The sequence below is a fragment of the Chiloscyllium punctatum genome, chromosome 11 (assembly GCF_047496795.1).
Source record: "Chiloscyllium punctatum isolate Juve2018m chromosome 11, sChiPun1.3, whole genome shotgun sequence".
Classification (NCBI taxonomy): domain Eukaryota; kingdom Metazoa; phylum Chordata; class Chondrichthyes; order Orectolobiformes; family Hemiscylliidae; genus Chiloscyllium; species Chiloscyllium punctatum.
In genome coordinates, this window is record NC_092749.1 from 53,736,735 (window position 1) to 53,763,726 (window position 26,992).

Consider the following 26,992-nt stretch of genomic DNA (forward strand, 5'->3'; position numbering starts at 1 on the left):
ATTATGAAAATACATTATTTCCTTAAGTGGCAGACTCAGAACAAAAGCAATTAAGACTTCTCTGGTTGATGGGAACACAATATTGGACATAGAGTCAGAGCCAGTGGTAGTAGAGTTTGTTCACACAAACGAGAATAGGTTAAAAAAACATTGCCTGTACTGCGAGTGAAAAAGCTCGGTGCCCGAGGTTTAGCTCTTACTGTGAGGAAGTCCGACGCTGCAAGGTGACAGTGACAATCGACGAACCCACTCATCTTACCCGGAGTACAAAAACTAACGCACTTCCGTTTTTGTCGTCGCTCCTTATGCCGAGCACGTTGGGCAGTCTTTCCCTAATGCCCGTGCTTTATATTCTGATGAGTTTTGGAGAAAATCATTGGATTCAATTTTCACAAAAAATAGCTGTCTGACTGGGATTGTGCATTCTGTACGTGATTTGAGACTGGTTGAATAATGAATCAGCCGGTCGGAACTGATATGAGAGGTTGTGTTTCTCACCGGAACTTTCGGGTGATGTTTCAGACGGGATGCAAACCTGAGCGGGTAGAGGCGGGAAAGTGAGCTCGCGAGCCGGCGGTTTGAGGATTTGAACGACCCAACGGGGTGGCCCGGAGGATGGAGGCCCGGCTCGGCCGCGTGCGTTGCTCCTCGAAGCGCGCGGTTTTGGCCGCGCTCGAGCGTCTGGCCGAGCCGCTACGGAAACGGCTGAAAGACTTCCCGCAGGAGGCCCAACAAGTGAGTGAAGGGGAAGGGGAAGGGGGAAGGGGGAAGGGGGAGGGTGGGGGCCCCGAGCACCACCCCAGGGGGAGAGGACACGGGGGAAGGGCTGTAGGCGAGTGCACGGGGGCAGATGGTGAGTGGACAGGGATGGGGAAGAGGAGGAAGGGGGGGTGGGGCGTTCGGGTGTAGACAAGTGTATAGGAATGGGAGAGCGAAAAGGGAGACGGTGGAGGTGAGTGGGGCCAGGGGAAGGTTGGAGATGGTTTACGTGAGGGGGGAGGGCTTGGGGGGGGTAGGTATTGGTGAATGAACGAAGGTGGGGGTGTAGCCGAGTAGCCTGGGGGTGGGGATGATAGCTTGAATGGTGGTGCAGGTGAGGAGAGAAGAATCACTGGGGTGCAGTGGGTGGAGAGAGAGGGGTTAATAAAGAGACCAGGGTTTGGCTGGAACAAGGTTGGACTTAGAGAAGGTAGAATCCCTACAACGTGGAAACAACCCCTTTGGCACAACAAGTCCATACCAATCCTCCGAAGAGTTCTATATTTACCCCTGACTAATGCACCTAACCTGCACACCCCTTAACACTATGGGCAATTTAGCATGGCCAATTCATCTAACACTCACATCTTTGGATTGTGGGAAGAAACCCATGTAGACACGGGGAAAACGTGCAAAGTCCACACAAAGTCGGCCAAGGCTGGAATTGAACCTGGGACCCTGGTGCTGTCACACAGTAGTGCGAACCACTGAGTCACTGTATGGCCCTTTGGGGGTTAGAAGGCAGAGGTGTCACAGAAACAAAAGATTCCAGGGAGAGATGGGGGGAGTTCCAGAAAGTTGAAAGGGATCCTAAAGGTTTGAGGTTGGGTGGAGTTAGAGAGTTGAAAAGTTGAGTTAAGGGGGTTCCAGAGAGGGGTAAAGTGAGGAATGGGACAAAATGTACTCGTGAGAGCAGATGAAGAGGGTTGATAGAGAGCTGAAGTGGAGAAAGAGATGAGGGGCACCGTTGGGAGGCGATGTAGTAGATGAGAGGGCAATGAAGACTGGAATGCAGGAGTATTAACGAGGTGAGGAAGTCAGAAGTTGTTAGGTGCTTTGGGAAAGGAGAATATGGGCTTTGGATTTTAGAGTAGACTTTGAGGGTTTTGGAAAGAAATGGGCCTGTGGACTTTGGCAGGCATGTTTTGGTGGGGCGGGGATTGCTCAGGTTGGAAATGGAGGAGGGGTGGAGAAGGGAAAAGCTGGTTGAGGGCTAACTATCAGTCAGCAAGTTGTGTCACACACACTCCACTGGGTTGCTGTCTAATTTGCACTTCATTGTGGGCATGAGATTCGGACTCAACTTTATCAAAAAATGCTAATCCTGTGTAATGAACTTAATTGACTTTGAACGTAAATAATAATTCTGTTTTCAGATATTTGAGACTGCTGTTCAGGAGAATATCCTTGTCAATGGCCTATTATGGCAAGAAGTCTCAGAGGAAGATGAGCTCAAATATGGTATGGAATTAAATTCAGTCCAATTTTCTTTGCAATCTCTAGATACTAATTACATTTGGAGCAAATTGATGTGTTAAGGCAGTTGTTGCGCTTTCAGAAAAATCAAAACTTTCTAAAGCTGTCCGATTACATTTCCCCTGTGCAAGTTCATTGTTGCTTTTGTCTAAACAAATCTTGAAAAATGGTTTTAGAGGAAATGGTGTTCTGAAAATATTTTTACTTACCCAATTATGATAAATAAAGTAAGACCTGGAGGTTGAATGATGTTTGTAACTGAATTCAGTTTATTGAAATATATCACCTGTCACTTTTTGTCAGAATATTCATCCAGATTGGGGCTCTGTCTATAAATGGGCAGACATGTTTTATATATGGTTAACATTGTCAGAAGTCAGCAGTCTTCAGCACAAATATGTTTATTTATTAAGCTCAATGATAAAATTTAAGATATTATTTGGCACAGAGAATGGATGATATGGGTTATCACAATGATAATAGGGTCCATCATGGTCAGGTACCATCCATCTCACACCATGCAGCCTCCAATTAGTAAGTTGCTTCTGTGCTACAGTTGATCTGTTTTAGTGTGTCCTTGGAATTTGAGTGCCTTCTCAACAAGTAGATGGAATCCATTGCACAAGACAGGCAGGCAAGCAAACACAACAAATGAAAAGCAAGTTGTCGGGTCTGTGTACATGGAATTGAGTGACAACTTGAAGTTAGTCATTAAGGCATGCGAGGCAATTATGATTGACATGGAATTTGATCGACTAGTGTAAACACGTTTTCCATACAAGAGACCAAACTTTCCAAGAGCAGGTCACTGAACAAAATGTTATGTTAATCTGGCAGGGAAGAATTCAGTGGAAATGCATAAGCAAAGTGTGGATCCTGTTGGGAGGAGCTTGTTACTCTTCATAGTGGTGAGACCTGGACAAATATGTTAGACAGAAGAAAAGGCTGAACTGCTCCCAACTTTGCTGTCTCCGATATATGGCACTTGGCAAGCCAAGGTTATCAATTCAGTTGTATTTATAGAGTGCTAATTTGATCAGCACACTCAGGAAATAGGACGTACTTGGACAATAAACTTCTACCCAAAAACCTGCTGTACAGTCAGTTGCCACCGTGTTGCAAACCTGAGTGTCCCACGTCTGTGCTACAAAGACAGCTGCAAGCAAGATATGTAGATGGTGGACATGGAAGCTGGCAACCACTCCTGCTCCATTGCAGGTCACCAGATATGAGGCACTGTTTTGTTGCACATGGTGCTGATCTGATCCATTCCACAAAACTGCACTGTTGCAGTCACTTGAACTATCTTCCACTTCATCTAGATGTCTAAGATGGACTATGTTTGCAGGAACACCATGTACAAAACTCTGGATAAGGGGGAGCAAAAATGTACTCAATGTTGCTCTTGACTTGATGGCCATCTTTGCGTGTGATTACATCAAGTTACGCGTAGACCCTCTGTACACACACACACCAAGTGTTACTATTTACTGAGGTTTTACCCGTCCTTGGTGTTGTCATAGGATGCTCTGCGTAGTCGACCTTTCTGTATTACCAGTCCTTCGTGGAGAAATTTAAGAAAAATACCTTTGACCACATGCCCATCAGGAATTAGTCAGCATGTAGCATCTGAGACTCTGCGGCGAAAGGAGAGGGTGGATCTGGTCTCGTGGCTCCATGAGCAGACTGCCAGTCATTTGGCAAAATGCCTCATCACCAGAACTTTCCAAATAGCATCATCATTGCTTGGCAGGTGGTGGGAATAGCATTACCTGTGAGAGGCGAGAGTGTGGTGCTGGAAAAGGTCAGGCAGCATCCAAGGAGCAGGAGAATCTATGTTTTGGGCAAAAACCCTTCATTGGGAAGGATGCTGAGGGCGTGGTGAGATAAATGAGGGGATGTGGGGCTGGGGGAAAGGTAGCTGAGAGTGCGATAGGTAGATGGCGGTGGGGGTAATAGTGATAGGTCAGAGAGGAGGGTGGAGCGGATAGGTGGGAAGGAAGTTGGACAGGTCATGAGAGCGTGCTGAGTTGAAAGATTGGAACTGGAATAAGGTGGGGGAGTGGATGTGAAACTGGTGAAATCCACATTGATGCTGTGGGTTGAAGGGTCCCGAGGCAGAAGATGAGGCGTTCTTCCTCCAGGCACCTGGTTGTTGGGGAGTGGCGATAGAGGCGGCCCAGCACCTGCATGTCCTTGACAGAGTGGGAGGGAGAATTAAGTGTTTGGCCACCGGGTAGTGGGGTTGGTTAGTGCGGGTGTTCCGGAGATGTTGTCTGAAGCGCTCTGCGAGTAAGCATCCTGTCTCCCCAACGTAGAGGAGACCACATCATGAGCAATGGATACAGTAAATGATGTGGAATTGAAGGTGAGACTTTGGTGGATGAAGAAGGTTCCTTTGGGGCCTGGAACAGAGATGATGGGCACAGGGTTTGCAATTCCTACGGGGGCAGGGGAAGGTGCCAGAAGGGGAGGGTGGGTTGGTGGTGGGCCTGGATGAGGGAGTTGCAGAGGGAATGGTTTAGGGTGTAGGTTTGCTCACTGAGCTGTAGGTTTGATATCCAGACGTTTCATTACCTGAGGGGTTGATAGATAGTATCTAGATCTATGTGTTTGTTTATGGCGTTGTGGTTGGACTGCCAGGCCTCTAGGAATTCTCTGGCATGTCTTTGCCAGGGACAAAAAAAAATACAGTCTGCAGATTCCTCAAGAACAAACCACGACAAGCAGACCAAACACAGTCAGAGACGCTAACCACCTTACCATACATCAAAGAAGTTTCAGAAATGCCAGCCAGACTACTAAGACCCCTCGGAATCCTAGTAGCACACAAACCCACCAACACTCTCAAACAAAAACTAACAAACTTAAAAGACCCAGTACAACCCATGGACAAAACCAACGTCATCTACAAAATTCCATGCAAGGACTGCCACAAACACTACGTAGGACAACCAGGAAATGACATCACAAGCCCCAGGAACCCCATCCAGAGCAAACATATAAATAGAAAGCAGGAGACAACAGCTTCGCTTCACTTGGAGGTCGCCACTGATGATGTTACCTAGCCAGGTAATGAAACGTCTGGATATCAAACCTGCAGCTCAGCGAGCAAACCTACACCCTAAACCTCAACCTGAACTACAAACCTTGCAGAGGGAATGGTCTTTATGGAAAGCAGGTGGGGGTGGGGAGGGAAATATATCTCTAGTGGTGGGGTCTGTTTGTAGGTGGTGGAAATGGCGAAGGATGATGCGATGGTATACAGTGGTCGGTGGGGTGGATCCTTTTTGTACGTCTGGTCTGTCTGCGCCGCCGCATGCTGCCCTCAAAGTGGTGGCAGGGTTGAGTTTGAGAGGGCAGAGACTATCACTCATCTCCTGCCGAAATATGCCTTTGCAAAGGAGGTCTGGTGAAAGACATGCAGTAGTTTGTGTCAAGGTTTGTCCCTACAGCTTTGTTACACAGGTCTCTGTGCTCTGCATCTCTGTTCCCTGGAACGCGCACAGAGACAAACATCAGCTGTGTATGGAGTACCATCAACTCTGAAAGACAGTCTTTAGTCTGCCCGAAACTTGTTTGTCTTCCAGAACAAGAAGTTGACCCTGACCGAATGTTGCAGACTGGCATGTTCCAAAATCCAGGACTACATGCTGAGACGTGGAATAAAGCATGAGGCAGCTGCTGCTAAGGTGCAGTGGGAAAGACCATTGTGTGACGTCTTTCTGTTGAAGTCTAAATGGGTGTCTGTTCATTTATCGGACCCTCCTGGTACCTCAAATACAGTGTATATGTAAATGTCTCTTTGTTCAAGTAAGCGACTTGTATCATCGATAGCCGTTGATGAGGTGTTGGAAAACTGGAGGTTGGTTAATGTGATGCTATTGTTTAAGAAAGCTGGTAAGGAAAAGCCAAGGAACTAAAGACTGGTGACCCTGACAACAGTGACGGGCAAAATATTAGAGGGGACAGGATTTGCACATATTTGGAAAGGCAATGACTGAGTAGGGATAGCCAACATGGCTTTGTACATGGGCAATCGTATCTTACTAACTTGAAGAAGTGAAGAAGATTGAAGGCAGAGCCATGGATGTTGTCTATATGGCCTTCAGGAAAGTGCTTAACAAGGTTCTGGTAGTCCTAGGTAGACCAGTTAGCAAGGTTAGATTACAGGGAGAACTAGCCATTTGGATACAAAATTCACTTGAAGATAGGAGACAGGGTAATGATGGAAGGTTGTATATTTGGACTAGAAGCCTGTGACGAGTGGTGTGCTGCAAGGATCAGTGCTGGATCCACTGCTTTTTTTAAAATCATTTTTTGTATAAATTATTTAGCTGTGAATATAGGAGGTAGACTTAGGAAGTTTCCACATGACAACAAAATTGGTGTAGTGGAAGCCAAGAAGGTTACCTTAGAGTGTGATGGGAGCTCACTCAGATGGGCCAAGGAGTGCCAGGCATAGTTTGTTTTCAATAAATGTGAAGTGCTGCATTTTGTTAGGGCGAATCTGGGCAGGATGTATCCACTTAATGGTAAGGACCTGGGAAATGTTGCCAAACAAAGTGACCTTGGAGTGCAGCTTCATAGTTTCTTGAAAGTGGAGTCCCAGGTAGACACTGGAGTGAAGAAGGCATTAATTTGCTTGCCTTTATTGGTCAGTGCATTGAGTGCAGGAGTTGGGAGGTCATGTTGTAATTGTACAGGACATTGCTTTGGCCAATTTTGGAATACTTTCAGTTCGAGTCTCCCTGCTATAGGAAAGATGTTGTAAAACTTGAAAGGGTTCAGAAATGATTTACAAGAATGTTGGGAGGGTTAGAGGATTTGACCTATACAGAGAGGTTGTATAGGGTAGGGCTATTCTTCCTGGAGTGTCTGAGGCTGAGAGGGGACCTTTATAGAGGTTTATAAAAATCATGAGAGGCATGGATAAAGTGATTAGTTAAGGTCTCCCAGGTAGTGAGTCCAAAACCAGAGGGCATTGGTTTAGGGTGAGAGGGAAAGATTTAAGAGGGGCAACATTTTCATGCAGAGGCTGGTGTGTGTTTTTGTGTAGGGAACAACCTGTCAGAGGGGTGGTAGAGGCTGTTGCAATTACAACATTTAAAAGACACCTGGATGGGCGCATGTATTGGAAGGGTTCAGTGGGATATGGGCCAAATGCATGCAAATGGGACTGGATTAATTTAGGACATCTGGTTGGCAGGGGCTTGTTGGACCAAAGGGTCTGTTTCTGTCCTGTGAATCTTTAGTCTGTTTGTGAGAATATGTACAGGGTATAAGCAGGCACGGAAAGAGTTAAGTTCTGAGTTTTGTGAAACAGAGGTTCAGCTGAGCATGACTCAGATCAGATAAGAATTTAGTTAACAGTGGGTGCTGGAGGCAAGGGTAATGGGTTAACAAGGTGGAAAAACATTCCTTATGTAGAGCCATTTAACAAAATGAGGTAGTATTCAGAATGTAACACCAGTCAACTAGGTGAAATGTATCCAATGTACAAATCCATTGTATAACAGTAAAGGGCTTGGTCTCTGCTATTGATTGTAATGGTCATCCAAATAATATGTATATTGCCTTATCTGGATGCTCCTCCCTGTAAAATTACTATATAGTTCATTGAGAAACTGCTGTTCCTGTGCATATGGGCGATCGTTCTCTCTTCCCTCCAGGGCCCGGAATAAAGATAAAGGAGGTAAAACTATACTGTATCTCTGATCGTTTTGCTTTGACTAGGGGGAGGGGGGAAAACAGGACGGCATTTGGACAGAGTCAAGGACCTGGGACCTGCAATGTTTATTTGTTCTCTTCATATCCTCCTGTACAGAACTGATCTGCATTTGTGACTGTGTATGTATGAAGATTTTTATGAATAAACTATATTTTTGAAATGTTGGAGCAATTTGATACAAAAAAGTCTCTGTCAGAAGAAACAACAGAGGCTGACACTGTTTAAAAAATAGAATGCTAAAAGGTGACTTTAAGAATTTCTAAAATTGTGAAGAGGTATGATACGTGCTCAGAAGATGTTTGACTTGGAGAAGTCCAAAATTAAAAGCAACAAATAGAAGATAGTTGCTAATCCAGTAAAGAACTTGGAAGAAATGCCTTTACCCAGTGAGTTGTTGTTTTGAGAGGATGCCTGTTATGCATGCAAGGAGGAAAGTAATAGCAAATACAGATTGAGTAGGAGGACGCTCATGTCCAGCAGAGGTGAGTTGAACATGACTGATATATCTATGAAATTACTACTATTGCTATCAAGTTAGTACATTTTAGTTACATTTTGAAATTGAAGTAATTGCAAAAGGAGCATTAATACCAAATAGAAAATTAGAGAACAGAATTTGAGTTACCTGGTTGTAATTAAGTGCATTTGGGTGATGTTTGATTTATGTTGCTAATCAAAATGTTGAATTGGGTATCACCCTAATATTTTGGAGTCTGGCTTGCTTAAATGCCTGAGTCCATCTAAATTGAATCTGTTAACCTCTTCTGATACAATTCTGTTTTTTAATGATCCAGAGGCAGATATGGACAACTCTGACCTTAACACTTCCGTACCCCTTTACTATTGTTTGCTATGCAAAATAAGGTTTTTCTATTTGTTATATCTATTCAGAATCTGATTGTTACTATAATTCACTATAACACAAATTGACATTGTTTCTACACGTGAACTATTAAATTGGCTGTAGCAATTACATCACAAACATTTTAAGCACGGTTTCTGAAGTGCAGTTTTTCTCTAATGTGGGATTGCACAACAACGCAACCATTGCATTATAGAAGAACTACCAGTACCTTGCAAACAAAAATTTTACCCTTATTAAAAGCCTTGCACCCAACTTTATTTCCAGGTAGCGACATAAGGGCTTTGGATGATGATTTGGATGAATGCATTAAAGAGACGGCCTCAAAACGTAAGCAGTTTCCAAGGAAGATTGTTGGACACCTTGCTAGGACCATGAAAGCAGAAAGGGAATCACTAGTATGTTTACTTTTTTTGGTATATTTATCTTAATTCAGTTTGTACTGATTTGCCCAATTATTCAGCTCCATGCTTTATATATGACAGTATCTAACTTATGTACTTGGTAAATTCAGTTGCATGTTCAAACCAATGGTAGGAGATCTGCTTTAATTTAGTAATATAAATCCTTTCTACAATTTCATCGAAACATGTCAACCCTCGGAAATTACTGGAGAAGTTCCTCAGTGTAATGTTCCAGCCACAGCTTTCTCAGCTGTTTTATCAATGATCATTTCTCAATCATATAGTCAGAAGTAGAGATATCACTGACTTTTGCAGTGTCCAGTACAATTTATAATTCTGCAGATACTGAAGCAGTTATGCCCGTAAACAGCAAAACCTGAATAATGTTCAGGCATGGAGTAAGTCACATTTTTGTCCCACAAGTGCCAACGGAGAAGGCGGTGATACAATGGTAAAGTCACTTAGCCAGGGTAATTCTCTGGGGCGTGGGTTCAAATCCCACCATAACAGGTGGTGAAATTTTTTTTTAAAAAAAACAGGCAATTAAAACTGGCCTAATGGTGACCATCTAGCATTGTTATAAAAATGCATCTGATTCACTATTGTCCCTTGGGGAAGAAGGTCTGCCGTGCTTACCTGGCTAGCCTACCCTACATGTGACTGCAATTTGCTTGACTTCTTAACTGCCCTCTGAAATAGTCCTAGCTAGCCACTCAAACCAAGGGGCAATTCAGGATGGTCAATGAATGCTGGTCTAGCTCAGTGAAGTACACATGCCATGAGCAATTTATTTTAAAAATGAGGAAATATCTCAGAATACTAGTTGACCATTGACCAGAAACTGAATGTATAAGTTCCCTAGCTGCAAGAAAGCAGGTAGGAGGCATGGAGTTCTGTAGCAAGCACTCTGCTTCTTGATTCTGCGCTGCAATGTATGGGAACAGTACCATCTTCCAATCCATACACCACTTTGATTTTGAACTATAATAGTGTTCCTTTGTGGTTATGCCAAAATCCCAAAACTCCCTTCCTAATGCTACTTTGAATGTGTATACCTGCACCAGCTGCATTACAGTTCAAAGAAGTGGTTTACCACTAGCTTTTCATGAATAGTTATGGATGAACAATAAATGCTGACATCGAGAAGGATGTGCATATATCTTGAAATTTTTTTTTGAAAAACATGAAGATTCAGCACCATTGCCAAGTTGTTTGTTTTTTGTTTCAAATGCACTTTGCTATTTCTTGATAGTGATATTGGGGTGAACTTGACAACAATGACATAATATCTTTGCAACAGGCAAGATTGAAGCATTTACAATTATATGCACCACCTTTATTGCAAATGTGTTGTTCATGGATTTCATCTGATAGTTGTGACCTCCATCCCATGGTGCCACCTACACACCATCCCCACCCACATGCTTTTTGTTTTTAATAGTAGTGAGGGATATACTAGAGTATAACTTCTCATTCTGGTAGGTTTTCCTGACAATCCAATAGTTTTGTGGTTGCCAAGATAGCTAGTTGCTGCTTTTTCTAGATTTATTTAATTAACTCAAATTGCCTCTAGATTTCAAGTACTGACCCCTCGGTTATTCAGTTAGTTTCACAATCACTTTTACTGTACTTGACAAAGATTGTGAAGAACAAATGAATTTAAAAGAAAGAGATAATAAACAGGCAGAGTGTTTTTTCAAAAATCTGCATTTCCAAATTGGTGGGATGTGGTGGCCTAGTGGTATTATCACTGGACTATGAATCCAGATAACGTTCTAGAGACAAGAGTTGGAATCCAATTCTTTTTTAAAAATCTGAAATTAGGAGTCTAAATATAGCCACCAAACCATTGTCGATTGTTGGAAAAACCCATCTGGTTCACAAGTGTTCTTCAGGAAAAGAAACTGCTATCCTTATCTGGTCTATCATGAGTGTGACTCCAAGTCCATAGTGATGCGATTGACTGTCTCTTAATGGGTAATTAGGGATGGGCAATAAATGCTGGTCTAGTCATTGACACCCATGTTCTGTGAATACATTTTTAAGAAAAAAAATTCAAGGGACAGGAAGTTGGTATAACAGTAATTGTTATCTCATACAGCATGTAAAGCTCCTTTTACTCCCGATTTATACTCTCCCTAAATCTTTCCATCATCTTGATGTGAAGGTAGGCATGTATAGCAAATCAGTGTTCAGTCTGTTTTGAAATGCCAATTTTCACAGTTCACCAGGTATGCAAGTACTTCAATACTTAAGTCTGATTTGTCCCATAATACCTTAGTGTGGATAACCTTGCGGTTACTATGATAACAGAATCTGGCCTTTGTGTTTATGAGCACTTTACATTTGTATAAAAGCAAACTGGGATGGTTGCTTTCAACTGTTACACGAAAGGAAGAATAAAAATATTTTTATACAATACATTGTTGACACCTGAAATGCTTTATCATTTATCAAAATAAGGAGGCAAAATTTTTAAAAAGAGGAGTGGTGAAACTTTTGTAAAACAAAGGTCTGGAGAAGTATGAGAAAGAGTTACAAGAAAACTTTGAGGACCAAGTCAACAGTTCTTTCAGGAACTATGTTATGGACCAAACCAGAAACATGCACGCATACGCACCATCCATTATGGAGCTAGCCTAGACCCTAACTTGCTTTCTCCACTTTATTTCCAGATACAATTCAATTGATCGACCACTAAGCTTTAATCAAATTGCATTTTATTCTTAAAACACAATCAAAATACAGCAAGAAGAATTAGCAAAGCTTGACTCAATTGAAATGCTTCACAAAATTATGTATTCTTTAACCAATAATCATCATCTGTTCCAACTCGACAGCATCCCACAAATGCATCCTTGGAAAAGGCAATTCAACGACATGTTTAAGGTTCTCACATGCTCTCTATCTCCAGCCTAGGAGAAAGAAGAATCTTTCCCTTTTAATTTTTAAGAAGCCTCGTGTCAAAGACTTCATTCTAGCAACAGAGAACTCAACTTTTAGCCCCAGCAACCTTATCAACTAGCTGAAATCAAAATTTCCTGGGTCTGTGTGAGCCCTGACCCTACCCATTAATGATTCTTTGTCTTATATTTTTAAAAAACACCCAGTGAGAACTCAAAATTGTTTATCAATTACCTGTCTGAAGGAGACATTTTGGTACCATTGTGACAATATCCATCTGCAAGAGAAACAGGACAGAATACATCTCTTCAATGTCACAGTACCATCATAGCTGGCGTAAGCACAACGCAACAAATGTCCCAAGCTGTATGATTCCCAGTAGCTCATAGGTATGCCATTAAAAGGTCTGCGACAATTATGGTTCAATCTGCAGGATCTTGAAAGTTAACCAGAGGAGTGGGGTGATGTTTGATTCTAATATAAATATTAGAATCAATTTTCTAAAATAATATATTTCATTTTGTGCAGAAGCTATATCAGCCTGCGGTAATGACCCAATTAAAAACAGAAGTTCCTCCAGAACAAGGTAAGCAAGTGAAAATTTTCTTTCAAAGTCCAGGTATCTTCTTTAGTTAACTATGCTGAACTCACTGAATTGCAACCCAATTAATACATTTGTGTTTTATTTGGAAAAATTAAAAATGGACGTGAGCTGTCTTTGTGCACTTGTCAACCACCTGAGACCATGTATTATACACGATTAGCTTTTAAAGGCACTACCTTTCTCCTTCCTTCATTTGAGGAGGAGGAGGAAAAGGATTCCGATACCCAGCAGCTCCCTGTGCAATAAGAGCTGAAATCAAAAATTTCAGCAACTTACTTTTTTTATATAGTGACTTTAACATTCCTATTAGGTAAAGTTTGGCACCAATCACAAGGAATAGTAGGACAGGTGATTAAAAAGTTTTAACAAATAAATTTTATGCAGTGTCTTAAAAATATTACATCTTTTTTTAAACATGGTATTTCAGAACCTCAGCTCTAGAAAGCTGAATGCACAGCTTAGTGCAGAGCAAATTGAGAAAAGGGAAGTGGCCAGAATTGGAGGGATACAGAACAGAAGTGGAGATTTGTAGGATTGAAGAAGGAGGGATATGAGACTCTGGAGGGCCCTTGAAGACTAGGATGATCATTATAGATTGACTGTCTGCAAGGTCCTTAATGTAATATTTACACCACATGTACTGAGCAATGACCATCTCCATCAAGGGAGAATTTAAGCATTATCCTCAACATTGAATGGCATTCCCATGGCTGAAACCTTGGGGTGGGCAGGACCTGGATCAACCGTATAAGCACTGAGTCTATAAAAGGAGGACAGAGCAAGACACTCTCCTCCTGACTCTTCAAAACCTCCCAACATAGAGAAGGCACAGGTCAACAATGTGATGGAATAATCTCCATTTGCCTGGATGAAATCAGCGCCAACAATATTCAAAAAATTTCAATTGGACTTTTTTGGCTCGGAGTTATGCTGCAGAAAACCATCTGGTGTAGGTATGAACTGAAACCAATCATAATCTGGTTTTAATAAGCATTTATTTGGAGCTCCACATTACAAACAAGTATCTCTTAACTCAACAACCATAGTTTCAGACTGTTCTTCTTTATATTACTTTTATAAAAGCACAGCCTGTTAATTAACAAAAAAAATTAATCAATCTGTTCAGACATGTCACAGCATAACTCAAGGATAGGTGGAACTGTGAAGCTGGACCTTCTGGCCCAGGGGTGAGAATACAATCTCTATGCTACAAGAGCCCCCAGCAGCATAGTAAAACAGTCAAAAGGGAATTGCAAGTTAATGCCTACCACCTGCATGCAACTTAATAAACTATGATGCAGTTACAACATTACAGTGTTTGTGGCCTCTGAATCAAGAGTCCCAATTCTCATCTGCTCCAGAGGTGTGTCATAATATGTCTGATCAGAGTAATTAAAATAGCTGTACTTTTGCCTAACAAATCTGAGGGCTCTTGTGGTGGTGTCCCTACCTCTGAGCCACAAGTCCTGAGTTCAGCACCCACCTGCTACAGAGATGTGTAATAATATGTCCTAACTGGTTTATTAGAACCTGTCTACAGTCTGCACAGGTGATTGGTGACCAGGAGTTAGGATGAGTTGTGATATGGGCAACAGAAATTTGAATTAGCTCAAGTTAACAGAGTAATGATGGCCAGTATACTGTTGAAATAGTTGAGTAAAATAAGCTATTACTTTTAATTAAATAATGCTGAACCCCCATTTATTGTCCATGCATAAGGGACCTTAAAGGTATTGACAGCTATCTTGAGCCACTACAGTCTATATAATATAGTAGATCTAGTGTTGTTACAAAGGGAACTCCAGTGCTTTAACCCAGAAGGCGATGGAGTGGTGATATGATTCAAGTCAGAATGGTGTGGTCGTGTTCCCGTGCATCTGCAGCCCGTGTCCTTCGTGCTGGTAGCAATTGGGAATTCAGAAAGTGCTGTCAAACAAACCTTGCTGCATCTTTGCGGGGCATTTTATGGATGCTATATACTGCAGCCACTGAACATGGTGATTGGGGGAGTGACTGTTGAAGATAACAGATGGGCAGACTGTAAAATGCACCATTTTGTTCTGGTTGGAATTGAACTTTATTAAATATTGTTGGCGCTGATTTCATCCAGGCAAATGGAGATTATTCCATCACATTATTGACCTGTGCCTTCTCTATGTTGGGAGGTTTTGAAGAGTCAGGAGGAGAGTTTCTTGCTCTGTCCTCCTTTTATAGACTCAGTGCTTATACGGTTGATCCAGGTCCTGCCCACCCCAAGGTTTCAGCCATGGGAATGCCATTCAATGTTGAGGATAATGCTTAAATTCTCCCTTGATGGAGATGGTCATTGCTCAGTACATGTGGTGTAAATATTACATTCCACCTGTCAGCCCAATTCTGGATTTGTTTTTTCCAGCCTTGCTGTATTTGGATATTGGCTGCATCAGGAGCTGAGGAGTTGTGAATGATACTGAATGTTGTGCACTCATCAGTGAACATGCTCACCACTGACCTTGTGTTGGATGAATGGTTGTTAATAAAGCAGCTGAAGATGGTTGAGCCTGTGAATCTATGCTGCAGGTGTTTCTCAGCAATATCATGTGGCTGGGATGGTTGATCTCCAACAACCACAACGATCTTGCATGATACTAGGTTTGATTCCAACCATTGGAGAGTTTTCTCCAATTCCTCTGGACTCTGATTAATTAGAACTCCTTAGTGTCACTTACTCAAATTATGCCTTGATGTCATGAACATTCGCCTTCACTTCCCCTCTTGAATTAGGTACCCAATATCCCGTGTGCCAGCATTCAGCTGGTTCGGTTCAATTCATTTCATAGATCCTCAAGAAGTGGCTTCAGGCATTGGATACTAAAAATATTAAGAACTCTAGCAACATTCTTTCAAAGTTACTGAAATTGTTTGCTCCAGAACTAGCGCAATTTTGTTTTTTGAACCAAAGTTATCGTAAAGGAAGGAGCTGAGTGGGCATCATAGAACTCGAACTGAACAAAAGTGCACAAGTTATTGTTGATACCACTGTTGGCATTTATCAATTTACTGATAATTGAAAGTAGAGTGATGGGTGGTAATTTGGTAGCTTGGATTTGTCCAGCTTTTTCTAGACACAATATACCTGGGCAATTTTTCATTTTGCTGGCTATGCACCAATATTGTAACTGTGCTGTAACTGCTTGGCTCAGCGTGTGGCTCGTTCTGGTGCACAAGTTGTCTGTGCATTTGCAAAAATGTTGACATTTGTTATGCTAAAGACCTCTGGGACACTGAGATAGATCATTCATTTGAATCATCTGGCTAAGGATTCTCGCACTGCAGGGCAAGATGGGACTTGATCTTCTTAAGGACTGTATGGTTGTCATTCCTACATGACTATCGCTGACATATCTGCTGAGGTACATTGGTGAGAATGAGGTCAAGTAGGTTTTTCCCTTCTTGGTTCCCTTGCCATTTGCCACAGGCTCTGGGACTTGGTCCACTCAGTTAATAGTGATCCTACTGAGCCACTCTTGGTGATGGGCATTTGAAGTACCTCCACCCAGAGTTCATTCTGTACCCTTGCTGCACTCCAAGTTTCCTCCAGTGTCCAATATGGAGATGTACTGATCAGCTAATGGAGAGTGATCAGTAATTATCTGGAAAGCTGCGTTACCCTTGTTTTGACATACACTGCGTGAGGCTTCATGGGTCTGAAGTTGATGTTGAGGACTCAAAGGACAATACCGTCCTGACTGAATATCACCATGTTACCTCCGTCCTACAAGTGATGCAAACCATACTTGGATAGTGATAGGTGTTAACTGGGTCATTAGCTACAAGGTGTATGATTTTCGTTTTAGAATTTCTTTCGGAAGTAACTGTTTCTGGTGCTTAAATAGATTCCAGGTGGTCCATTCAGGGTTATTCTATTTTGACTTTGTTTCTGTAGTAGTTCAGAACAACTGAATAGCCTACTAGGCTGTTTCAAAGATTAAGGGTCAACCACATTGATAAGGGTCTGTAGTCTCATGTAGCCCAGAGCAGGTAAGGATGTCTGATTTCCTTTCATGTTAGTGTACCTGATGGACTGTCATTAAAACTATTGGCTTCATTGTTGCCGGTTACTGAGTCTTGCTTTCAAATCCAAATATTTAAAACATTGATTTATTTTTGCCTTCATCAGCTGAAGGCATGGGATTTAAGCCTATCTTCTTAGGTCTTTGTACCAGTTCTTTGTATCACTCTCACAACGGGTCGTTATTCTTCCATTACAGCTGTATGTCTACACATGAGGTATTAGAGTCAGAAATAAAGCATTGAAACAGACCCTTCCATGCTGACCAGATATCCTAAATTAATCTAGTCCCATTTGCCAGCATTTAGCCCTTATCCCTCTTAAACCCAACCTACTTACGTACCATCCAGATGCCTTTTAAATGTTGTAATTCTAAATCCACCACTTTCTCTGGCAGCTTATTCCATACATGCACTATCCTCTGGGTGGATAAAATTGTCTCTTAGGTTCTTCTTAAATCTTTCCCCTCACACCTTAAACCCATGTTCTCTAATTTTGGACTCCCCTTGCCTGGGGAAAGCTTTTGACTATTCATGCCATTCATGACTTTGTTAACTTCGATAAGGTTACCTCCAACACTCCAGGGAAAATAGTCCCAATCTATTCAGCCACTCCCTATAGCTCAAACCCTTCAACCCTGGCAAAATACTTTTCTGAACCTTTTCACGTTTCACAACATCTTTCCTATAACCTATTTCCTATTCTGGGAGACAAGAATGGAATGCAGTATTCCAAAAGTGGTCTAACCAATATCCTGTACTGCTGCAATATGACCTCTCAACTCCTATACTCAATGTACTGACTAATGGCACCTTCTCTATCCTATCTACCTCTGCCTTCACTTTCAAGGAACCATGAACCTGCATTCAGAGGTCTCTTTGTTCAGTACCACTCCCCAGGGTCTTGTATATGTCCTACCCTAATTTGTCTAGCCAAAATGCAGAACTTCACATTTATCTACATTAAACTCCATCTGCCATTCATCATCTGATCAAGGTCCCATTGTACTCTGCGATAATCTTGACTGTCTCCTACGACATCAATTTTGGTGTCATCTGCAAACTTTCTAATCATACCTTCTATGTTCACATCCAAATCGTTTATATAAATGACAAAAAGCAGTGGAATAAATTTGGAATCTGGCAGTATTTGGGCAAAAAGTCCAAGTGGAGGTGTGAAAATGAAAATGGGGCACTAAAGGAAGTACTGTACTTTGTCATACTATTCTTCCCTTTGCAACTGCTGTTTTTGGAACAGTATAATCATTTTTTGAGTAAACTTAATATGTAATTATTCAAAGTACAGAGCATTGAATACTGTCTCAAAGGTATAGTGAACATTTTGTAGTTTAACAAGTGGTTTTGAACAGGCTATTTCTTAATATACATATAACTTTAATCCTAATGGGTTAAACTGATAATTATAGAGTTCTGTTTGATTATTTTTAGGGTCAGGAACTACTTAAAGGATTAAATATACCCATAGAGTATTGAGCGGGATAGATAATGTTTTATGGAAGGATTTGCAATTGACACTTGGCCCTTTTGCACAGTTAATGACTTAGATGACTGGTGAATTATCGCTAAGTTTTGTAATGACAAAAATAGGTAAAAAGGCAAGTAGTGGAGACAACACAATGAGTCTGTGAAATAATGTGGAGAGGTTTTAACTGAATAATCTTGGCAGCTGGAATATAATGTGAAAAATGTGAGGTTACCTACTTTGGCATGAAGAATATAGGAGATGAATATTCATTAAATGGAAAATGACTGAAAGCTGTGGTCCAGAGACTCTGAGGTCCTAATGCATGAATCGCAAGGTATTCACGATCAATGGGCAATACGAGTGCTAAATGGAATGTTGGCTTTTATTCCAAATGAAGCAGAAAAATAGAGTCTTGTTAAAATTGCAGCAGATGCTAATTGGACCACATCTGGAACACTCTAAACCGTTTATTTCCTTTGTCTAAGCAAAGGTATACTGGCATTGGACGCAGACCAGAAAATGGCCACTAGGTTGGCGAGGGGTTTTTGTGTAAGGAGAGGTTGAGTAGGTTGCACTTTTTTATGGGAGGGTCTAGGACTAGAGAACATAGTCCAAGTGAAAGTAGCCTCCCATTTATGACAACGAAGTGGAATCTCTTGTGAGGTAAGTGAATCTGTGGAATTTTTCGTTGAAGAGGACGGTCAAGGCTGGGTTGTTGACTATATTGTCAGCTGGACTGGAGATTTTTCTAATCATTAAGGCAATTTGAGAATTATGGAGATAAATCAAGAAAATAGAACTGAGGATATTTGAGTCAATCATGATTTAATTAAACGGTGAAACAAACTTGAAGGACCGAATGATTTCTATATTTTTATATTAATTCACTTATGAGGGCACTGCTGACTTGGCCAGTGTTTATTCCTGATCCCTAGTTGCCCTTGAGAAATTGGTGATGAGCTGTCACCTTTGAAGCACTGCAGTCCATTTGTTGTCGATAGATCTACAATGCTAGTGCGAAATTCCAGTGATACTGAAGGAAAGACTATATTTTCAACTCTGGATATTTAGTGGCTTGGAGGAGAACTTGCAGGTGGGGGGTGGTGCAATGTATCTGCCTGTCTAGGTTGTAATGGCCATATACTTGGAAGGTGCTAAGGGGCCTTGGTGAATTTCTGCAGTACATCCTGTCAGTAATACACCACTGCCATTGAGCATCGGTACTGGAATGAGTGCTGTGGTGCCAATCAACAGGGTTGCTTTGTCTTGAATGGTGTTGAACTTTTTGAGCATTCTTGGAGCTGCACTCATCCAGGCAAGCAGTGAATACTCAAATACACTACTGAGTTGTCTTTGAGATAATTACAGGCTTTAGAGAGTCAGGAAGCAAGTTACTTGCTGCAAAATATCTAGCCTCTGTCCTCTTCTTGTAGATATCATACTTATGTGAGTAGTTTTGTTCAGTTCGTAATGGTTCACAGAATTTCTCACTCACTCACACACTGTAGATGGTGAGGTACTTAGTAGTGATGAAGCCTTTGAATGTCAATGGGTGGTGATTAGATTTTCTGTTTTTGGAGATGCTCGTTGCCTGGTATTTGTGTGACATGAATATTATTTGTCAGTCCAAATCTGGGTATCCAAGTCTTGTTGCATTTGGGCGTGGCCTGCTTCAGTATCTGAGAAGTTGCAAATGGTGTTTAACATTGCGCATTTGTTAGTGAAGGTCCCCATGTCTGACCTTGATAGTAGACTGAATTTCTTGGAAGCAGCTAAAATGGTTGGGCCCAGGGCCCTGACGAACTCCCTGCAGACATATCCTGAAGTTGAGATGACTTGCTTCCACAACCATTTTACTTTGTGCCACGTGTGTCTCCAAGCTGTGGATAGATTTTCCCCCTTTTCCCATTTGACTCCAGTTTGCTAGAGCTCTTTAATACCATACCCTATTAAAAGCAGCCACTCTCATTTTACCTCGAGTTCAGCTGTTCTGTGCTTTTATGAAGTCTGGAGATGAGAGGTCCTCACAAAATCCAAACTGAATGTCAGTGAGCAGGTAATTATTAAGCAAGTACTGTTCTGCTTCTATGTCTTAAGGTCTTCGAGTTAATTTTAGAATAATCTTGAGCCATGCTGATTATCAGTTTATGTTGGTACTTAATGATACTTTGTAACATATTTGCACATGCACTTTTAATAGTATCCAAGGAGAAGGAGTTGGTGAAAATTGCATCAAATATTTCTCGAGATATGAGTGACGTTATGAAGGTAAGCATTTCAGAGCAATTTGTATATTAATTATTCATCTCAATAAAGGAGGTTCAACCACTCACTTTAATAAATTTCCAAAGTTTCAAATTATTGAACTGTACTGAATGTTTTGGGGAAATATTTGGTAGTTTTGTTCAAGACTTTGAACTTTGAACAAATCGCCCTACCTTGCCTGGTATGAGGTCTCGAATTTTTATAAATTTCTCCAGTACTTACTTGGCGCATAATAATACTGCACCATTAAAAGTGTTTGCATTGTTTTTTTAAATTTAGTTTTAAAGTGACTGTGTGTTCACATACTTGTATCCACTGTAGTTTGTATACATAGATCCTTGTATATATTTTCTTTAAAAAGGCTTTCAAACGGTGCCTATTCAAATAATAGAAAAAGAGAACTAGGAACAGGCCATTTGACCACTTGAGCCTACTTCACCTTTCAGTATACGGCTGATCCTCTATCTCAATGCCATACTCTTGATTTCTCTCCATACCCCTTGATGCCTTTAATGCTTTTTAAAAAATCTCTCTGTCTCTCTCTGTCTCTCTCCCTCTCTCTCTCTCTCTCTCTCTCTGTCTCTCTCTCTCTCTGTCTCTCTGTCTCTCTCTCTGTCTCTCTCTCTGTCTCTCTCTCTGTCTCTCTCTCTGTCTCTCTCTCTGTCTCTCTCTCTGTCTCTCTCTCTGTCTCTCTCTCTGTCTCTCTCTCTGTCTCTCTCTCTGTCTCTCTCTCTGTCTCTCTCTCTGTCTCTCTCTCGCATATACGCTGCTCTGGCCTCCACGGACTTCCATGGGAGTAACTGTCACAGGTTAACTGACATCTTTTTGAAGAAATGTTTCCTCATCTCAGTCCTAAATTGCCTACCTTGTATTCTAAGATTCTGACCTCTGATTCTAGATTTCCCAAATATAGGAAACATCCTCCCTGCATCTAGTTGGTTTAGTCATTTTAGTTGGTTGATCCCTTTTTGTGTTCACACTTCCTAAAATATCATTCTTTAAATAATGCTGTACCTTTTTTGTTATTCACACTAAGGTGTACAATTTCACAGTTATCCATGTTCTAATGTATCTGCCATGTTTGCTTTTGCACACAACTTGTTCAAATCATCCTGAAGCCTCCTTACATCTTCCTCTCGACTCTCAATCCCATCTAGCTTTGTGCCATTAGCAAATATGGAAATATTACATTTGGTTCTCACATCATTTATGTATAAATGACTTGGATGCAATATATATTTTGTGAATAGCTGGGTCTCGAGCATTGATCCCTATGGTGTACCACTAGTCACTACCTGAGATCCAGAAAAAGATTAATTTATTCCCACAGTTTCCATATCAGTATGTTAGCCCCGATGCCACGTGCTGTAATTTTGCCTACTAACCTCTTTTTATAATAGTACCTTATCGAAAACTTTCAGGAAATCCAAAAACACATTACCTGGTTCTCCCTTACCTCCTCTTCTAGTTCCAGCCTCAAAAAAACTCCAATAGATTAGTTGAGCATGATTTCCTTTTCATAAACTCATGCTAACTATATCTAATCCCATTAATGTTTTCCATGTGTTTTGTTAACACATCTTTTATAATAGATTCTAGTATTTATACACTACTGATGTTAGGCTAACTGGTCTGTCTTTTTTTTTCCCCTCTTTCTTTTAAAGAATAGTAGGGTTACATTGCTACCCCGCAATCTATAGGAACTGATCCAGTCTATAAAGTTTTGGAAGATGACCATCAATTTACCCAATATTTCAAGGGCCACTTCCTTTAGTACTCCAGTTACAGATTATCGGGTCCTGAGGATTTGTCAGCCTTTAACCCCATTAATTACTAATCTTTATATAACGCTGATTTTCTTAACTTTTACTATTCCTAACTTCTCTAATATTTCTTGGAAATTATTTGTGAAGACGCAACCAAAATGTGTATTCAACTCTTCTGCCATTTCTTTGTTTTCCATTATAATTCCCACTTTTGACTGTAAGAAATCTACATTTCTCATCGCTAATCTTTTCCTGTTCACATATTTATAGAAGATATTACAGTCAGATTTTATGTCCAGACAAGTCAGACATTATTCACTGCCTTTTCAAACTTTTTGTCCTCTTTTGAACATATGAACTAGAAGCAGGTGTATGCGATTCACTCTGTTCCACCATTAAATATGATCATATCCACTTTCTTGTCTGCTGTCCAGAACCCCACTTCAAGTACTAATTTAAAAATCTATCCATCCCCTTAAATTTACTCAGTCCTGGCTTCCGCCATGTCCTTAGGTTGTGAATTCTCCAGGTCTGCTGAATTTTAACTTGCTTCCAGTCTTCAGGTTTGCTGCTTTTTCTCGCAATTTGTGTCTCCTCTTTAGATGTCCCATCAGTCATAATTTATTTTGTAAGCCATAGTCGAGCCACCTTTTCCTGTTCTATTTTTATGCTGGATTGGAAAGAATAATTGTCATATATGCATATGTTCATTAAATATTAGCTGTTACCTAACCACTGCCAATCCTTTAAGGTTTTCTCAATTTAATATCGCCAACTTGCACTTCAGGCCATCATAGTTCCCTTTATTTAGATTCAGGACCCCAATTTCAGATTCAGTGACATGCCCCATCTTAATAAATAATTTTGTCATTTTATCATTGCTCTTCTGCAATGGACCTAGGAGGACAGGAATGTTAATCCTTTCTCATTACGTAACACCCAATCTAGGGTAGTCAGTTCTTCAAGATATTATTCTTAAAATATGTACACCACTAAAACACATTCACTCTAGGAAATCATCCTCTGTTATTTGCTAATTTGGTTTGCCCAATCTAAGTAGATTAAAGTCACTCATGATTACAATTATACCCTTATGGCATGCATCTCTAATCTCCTTTCTCTGTCTACACGCAAATGCAAGAGAAAATCCCCAACATTGTTTCTGCCCTTGATGTTTCTTAGTTCCACTGAGCAGAATCCAAATCATTATTTTATGGGCCAATATCCTTCCTCATTGTGGGCATGGAAGATCCTTTACGAATAATGCTTCCCACACCACCTTTCCTTATTTGCCTGGCCTGCCTAAATACTGAATACTCCTGGATGTTCATTTCACGACCTTAGTCAGTCTGTAGTTATGCCTATGTAATTGCAGCTTTATTATAACTGTATATCTATTTGTGCTATTAATTCATCTGTCTTACTGCCAGTGCTCCACACATTAACATGCAGTACCTATAATTTTGCTCATTTAACCTTATTAGTTGTCTTTATTTTGCACTATGACACCATTTGGTTCTTGTTCTTGTTTTTTCTGCCTATTTTTGTACTTTTGTCTTTGATTTCTATCCTTGGGTCTAACATCTCTGATTCCATGCTCAGGTTCCCATTCCCCTGCTATTGTAGTTTAAATCCTCCCTGACAGCATGAACAAACAGCTCCCCCTTGCAAAGATATTAGTCCTATTCCTGGTTCTGTCCAGATGCAACTCGTCCTGTTTGGAGTAATTTAATCTTTCCCAGAACCAGTTCTAGTATCCCACAAATCTGAATTTTTCCCTTTACGCCATTTCTTCAGCCACATATTCATTGAGTATACCCTGTTATTTCGACACTTGTCAGGATAAGACACTGGGTAGCAGTTCTGAGGTCCGACTTGATAGTGCGTGCTAACTTCCTAAACTCTTCTTGTGCAATTTAATCCATTCTTCCACTTTTATATCATTGGTACTGATATGTGACAGCCATTAGCAGTTTACTCTCCCTCTTCAACATGCCCTGCAGCTTCTCCAAGACATCCTTGATGCTGCTACCATGGAAGTAATATACCTTTTGTGGAGTCTCTCTTGCAGCACCAAACCTGTCTGTTCTCCTTACTGATGGGCAGTAAACAGATGCTCAATATTGGCATGCCTCAAGAACAAGAAACATTTTCTGTAAATTCTTTTGAAATGTCGGTGAATAAAGGCTTATTAAATATGGTTGACCCCCATCCAACTGTGCCAGTGAGGAAGAAATGGTTTCAGGAAGATATGACGATTGAGTTTGGTCTGGCAGTAAAACTTCAAGTTTGATTATGCTTAATTTTGGGAAAGTTTAACAGCAAGTGGTTTTTATAGCCAGATGTTTACAGCTATATAACCAATGGATTATCTCGCAGAATATTAAGTCTGTAGGCCTTTGAACGATTTCCAAGAATGTTCAGTTTGTTAATCTAATTTTTTGCAGGAGAATGTAATTGTGATGTGCAAGAACTAATGTTAATGCAATTTTGTTCTCCCAGCATTTACCAACATTTATGGAGAAAGCTGAAGGACTTTTGCAAACTCTAACTCTTGTTCCCATTATGAAGCAATCCCAGACAAACAAAGCAATATTCTCAACCCCCACAGAGATGTGTTTCCAAAATAGCAATGTACAAACTCTGCTGCTTGGAAAATCTGATGTCACTCCCATAGAAACTGAAAGAAAATTGAAGAGTCGTAAGTCACACAAAAGTAAAGTATATTCTTCTATTAATCGAAGATATCCAAAGCGAAGACTGCATCTTGGTCAATAATCCTGCAAAACATTCAGCGGCAACAGATAGCTTGTACATTAATAGCATGGGTTTTTTTTAGTATTTTTAGCCAGGTTTGGTGTAAAGTTCGATCGTTGGCATCTCAGTTTGGAAGTGCTTAGAGTACAGTCCACAAAGGTATTTATCCAAAATTGTTTATTCATATAAGAATGTATACTAATGTCCAGCCCTGAGGAGAGATCTTAATGTGAGAAAATTAATTAGATTTGAGAATTGTTTGAGTAGATGAAACCTAAAACCTATTTGTCACCTAATTTGCAAGAGAGTTAACCTTGTTCAGATTTTTGTATTTCAGAATCTGACTCATTATTGTTTAATGTTAGAGTTCCATTCCTCTTTTAGGACTAAAATCCCCAGAAAAGATTTTTAAAATTATGTATAAATAGCTTGATTTTTTTTGTAATCGTTACTTTTTTCTCTGTTTTCTGTTAATTTACTTTTGATATGTTCATTTAAAAGCAGTCTATAGTTGTGACTGTCAGTTACTTCAAATCTAACAAATGATGACTCCGTTAAAAAGAACTTGTATAAACATTGCATGGAAAATGAAATGGAAATGAATTTGTTATATAAATGGACAGTGAAATGTGAATAGTTGATTGGCCACTTCTAACTATCTTGTGTAAAAAATTATTTTTTTTAAAAGTGCGGAATAACACATACTTACTGGTTCTTTGAATATTGTAAACTTCAAAATTGTAAATATCCAATGTCTATCTTTGTATGTTTCTCATAATTTTAAATAAACATAAGATACATATATATTGTAAAACTATATTTTTCTTAATTAAAAGCTGGCAGACTTTTCATGGCACTTTTCTCGCAGGAACAATGTAGCTTTTTCTAACTTGTTCATGGTATGAGAGAATCACTGATAGGTCCAGTATGTTTTGCACATTCTTTAACTCACTTGAGAATTTGGTAGTGAGCTACCATAATGAACTCATGCAATCTAATGTGGTGCAGTTGCACCTACAATGCTCTTAAAGGGGTGACAAAGTTCTGACCCAACAATGGTGAAAGAATACATGACAAAGTCCAGATGATGAGGAACTTGCAAGTGGTGTGTTCCTATGTTTCTGTTCACCTTGTTTTAGATGATTTACTGTTGGAAAGTAGCTGCAGTACATCTTCTACTCTATTTAGATTGTCACTGTACACTGATATTGAAGGGACTTCACGTTTTTAAAGTAGTGGATGGCAGCTTTTTCCTGGATGGTGTTGAGCATCTTGTGTTGGACTCGTACCTAACCAAACAAATAGAGAGTACTTTGGTCACTCTTGTGACTTGTATCTTGTGGATCATGCAGTTAGGGTGTTGTGATGTTAATGCTGTTGAACATCAAGCAGAGATGGTTAGACCCTTTTAAGTTGAACCTCATGATTGCCTGGTACATGAATGGCACAAATGCTACTTGTGACTTGTAACAGGCAGCATTCAATCTTGGGTTAATGTTGTCATCATCTGTGGAGTTGCAAATCATACTGAGTACTGCAGTTATCACTGAAGATCTTCAGTTCTAACCATGTTTTGGAAGGAAAGGCCATTGGTGAAGCAGCCAAGATGGTTGGATTTGGAAATGACTGAAGATCCCCTGCAGTGATGTACTTGGGCTGAGATTTTCTTCGGCCACCAACAACCACCATCTTCCTTTATGCTAGATATGATTGGCAAGAAGAGTTTTCCCACTTTTTCATTGATTTCCCCTTTTCTAGAGGTATGCAGGTAATTTGGACAGGTAGGGGGAAAATGCTGGTCGTTGTATAGTCATGTGTATGGAGGCCTGCAAAATATTGGGAGGACTATCAAGTCGAAGAATGTAAGTTCTAGGAAAACTTATGCAAAGTCCCAGAAAACAGGTTGGACTCTTGTGTTATGAACCCTG

General features: G+C 40.5%; 2 protein-coding genes across 2 annotated transcripts in view; one reads left to right on the plus strand and one right to left on the minus strand.

The window, feature by feature from the left end:
- Positions 1-259, minus strand: part of LOC140482990 (putative deoxyribonuclease TATDN3) — a 50,943-nt gene extending 50,684 nt beyond the window's left edge. The window contains exon 1 of the mRNA XM_072580809.1: positions 201-259. Coding sequence (XP_072436910.1) covers positions 201-254 — 54 coding nt within the window. The 5' untranslated portion in view covers positions 255-259. The remainder of the gene's footprint in view (positions 1-200) is intronic.
- Positions 1-25,868, plus strand: nsl1 (NSL1 component of MIS12 kinetochore complex). The gene is made up of 6 exons (XM_072580810.1): positions 1-735; positions 2,136-2,220; positions 9,096-9,226; positions 12,665-12,722; positions 20,477-20,544; positions 24,810-25,868. Exons 1-6 carry the CDS (start codon positions 616-618, stop codon positions 25,083-25,085), a joined length of 738 nt encoding a protein of 245 aa, XP_072436911.1. The 5' UTR covers positions 1-615; the 3' UTR covers positions 25,086-25,868.
- Positions 25,869-26,992: the final 1,124 nt, after the last annotated feature.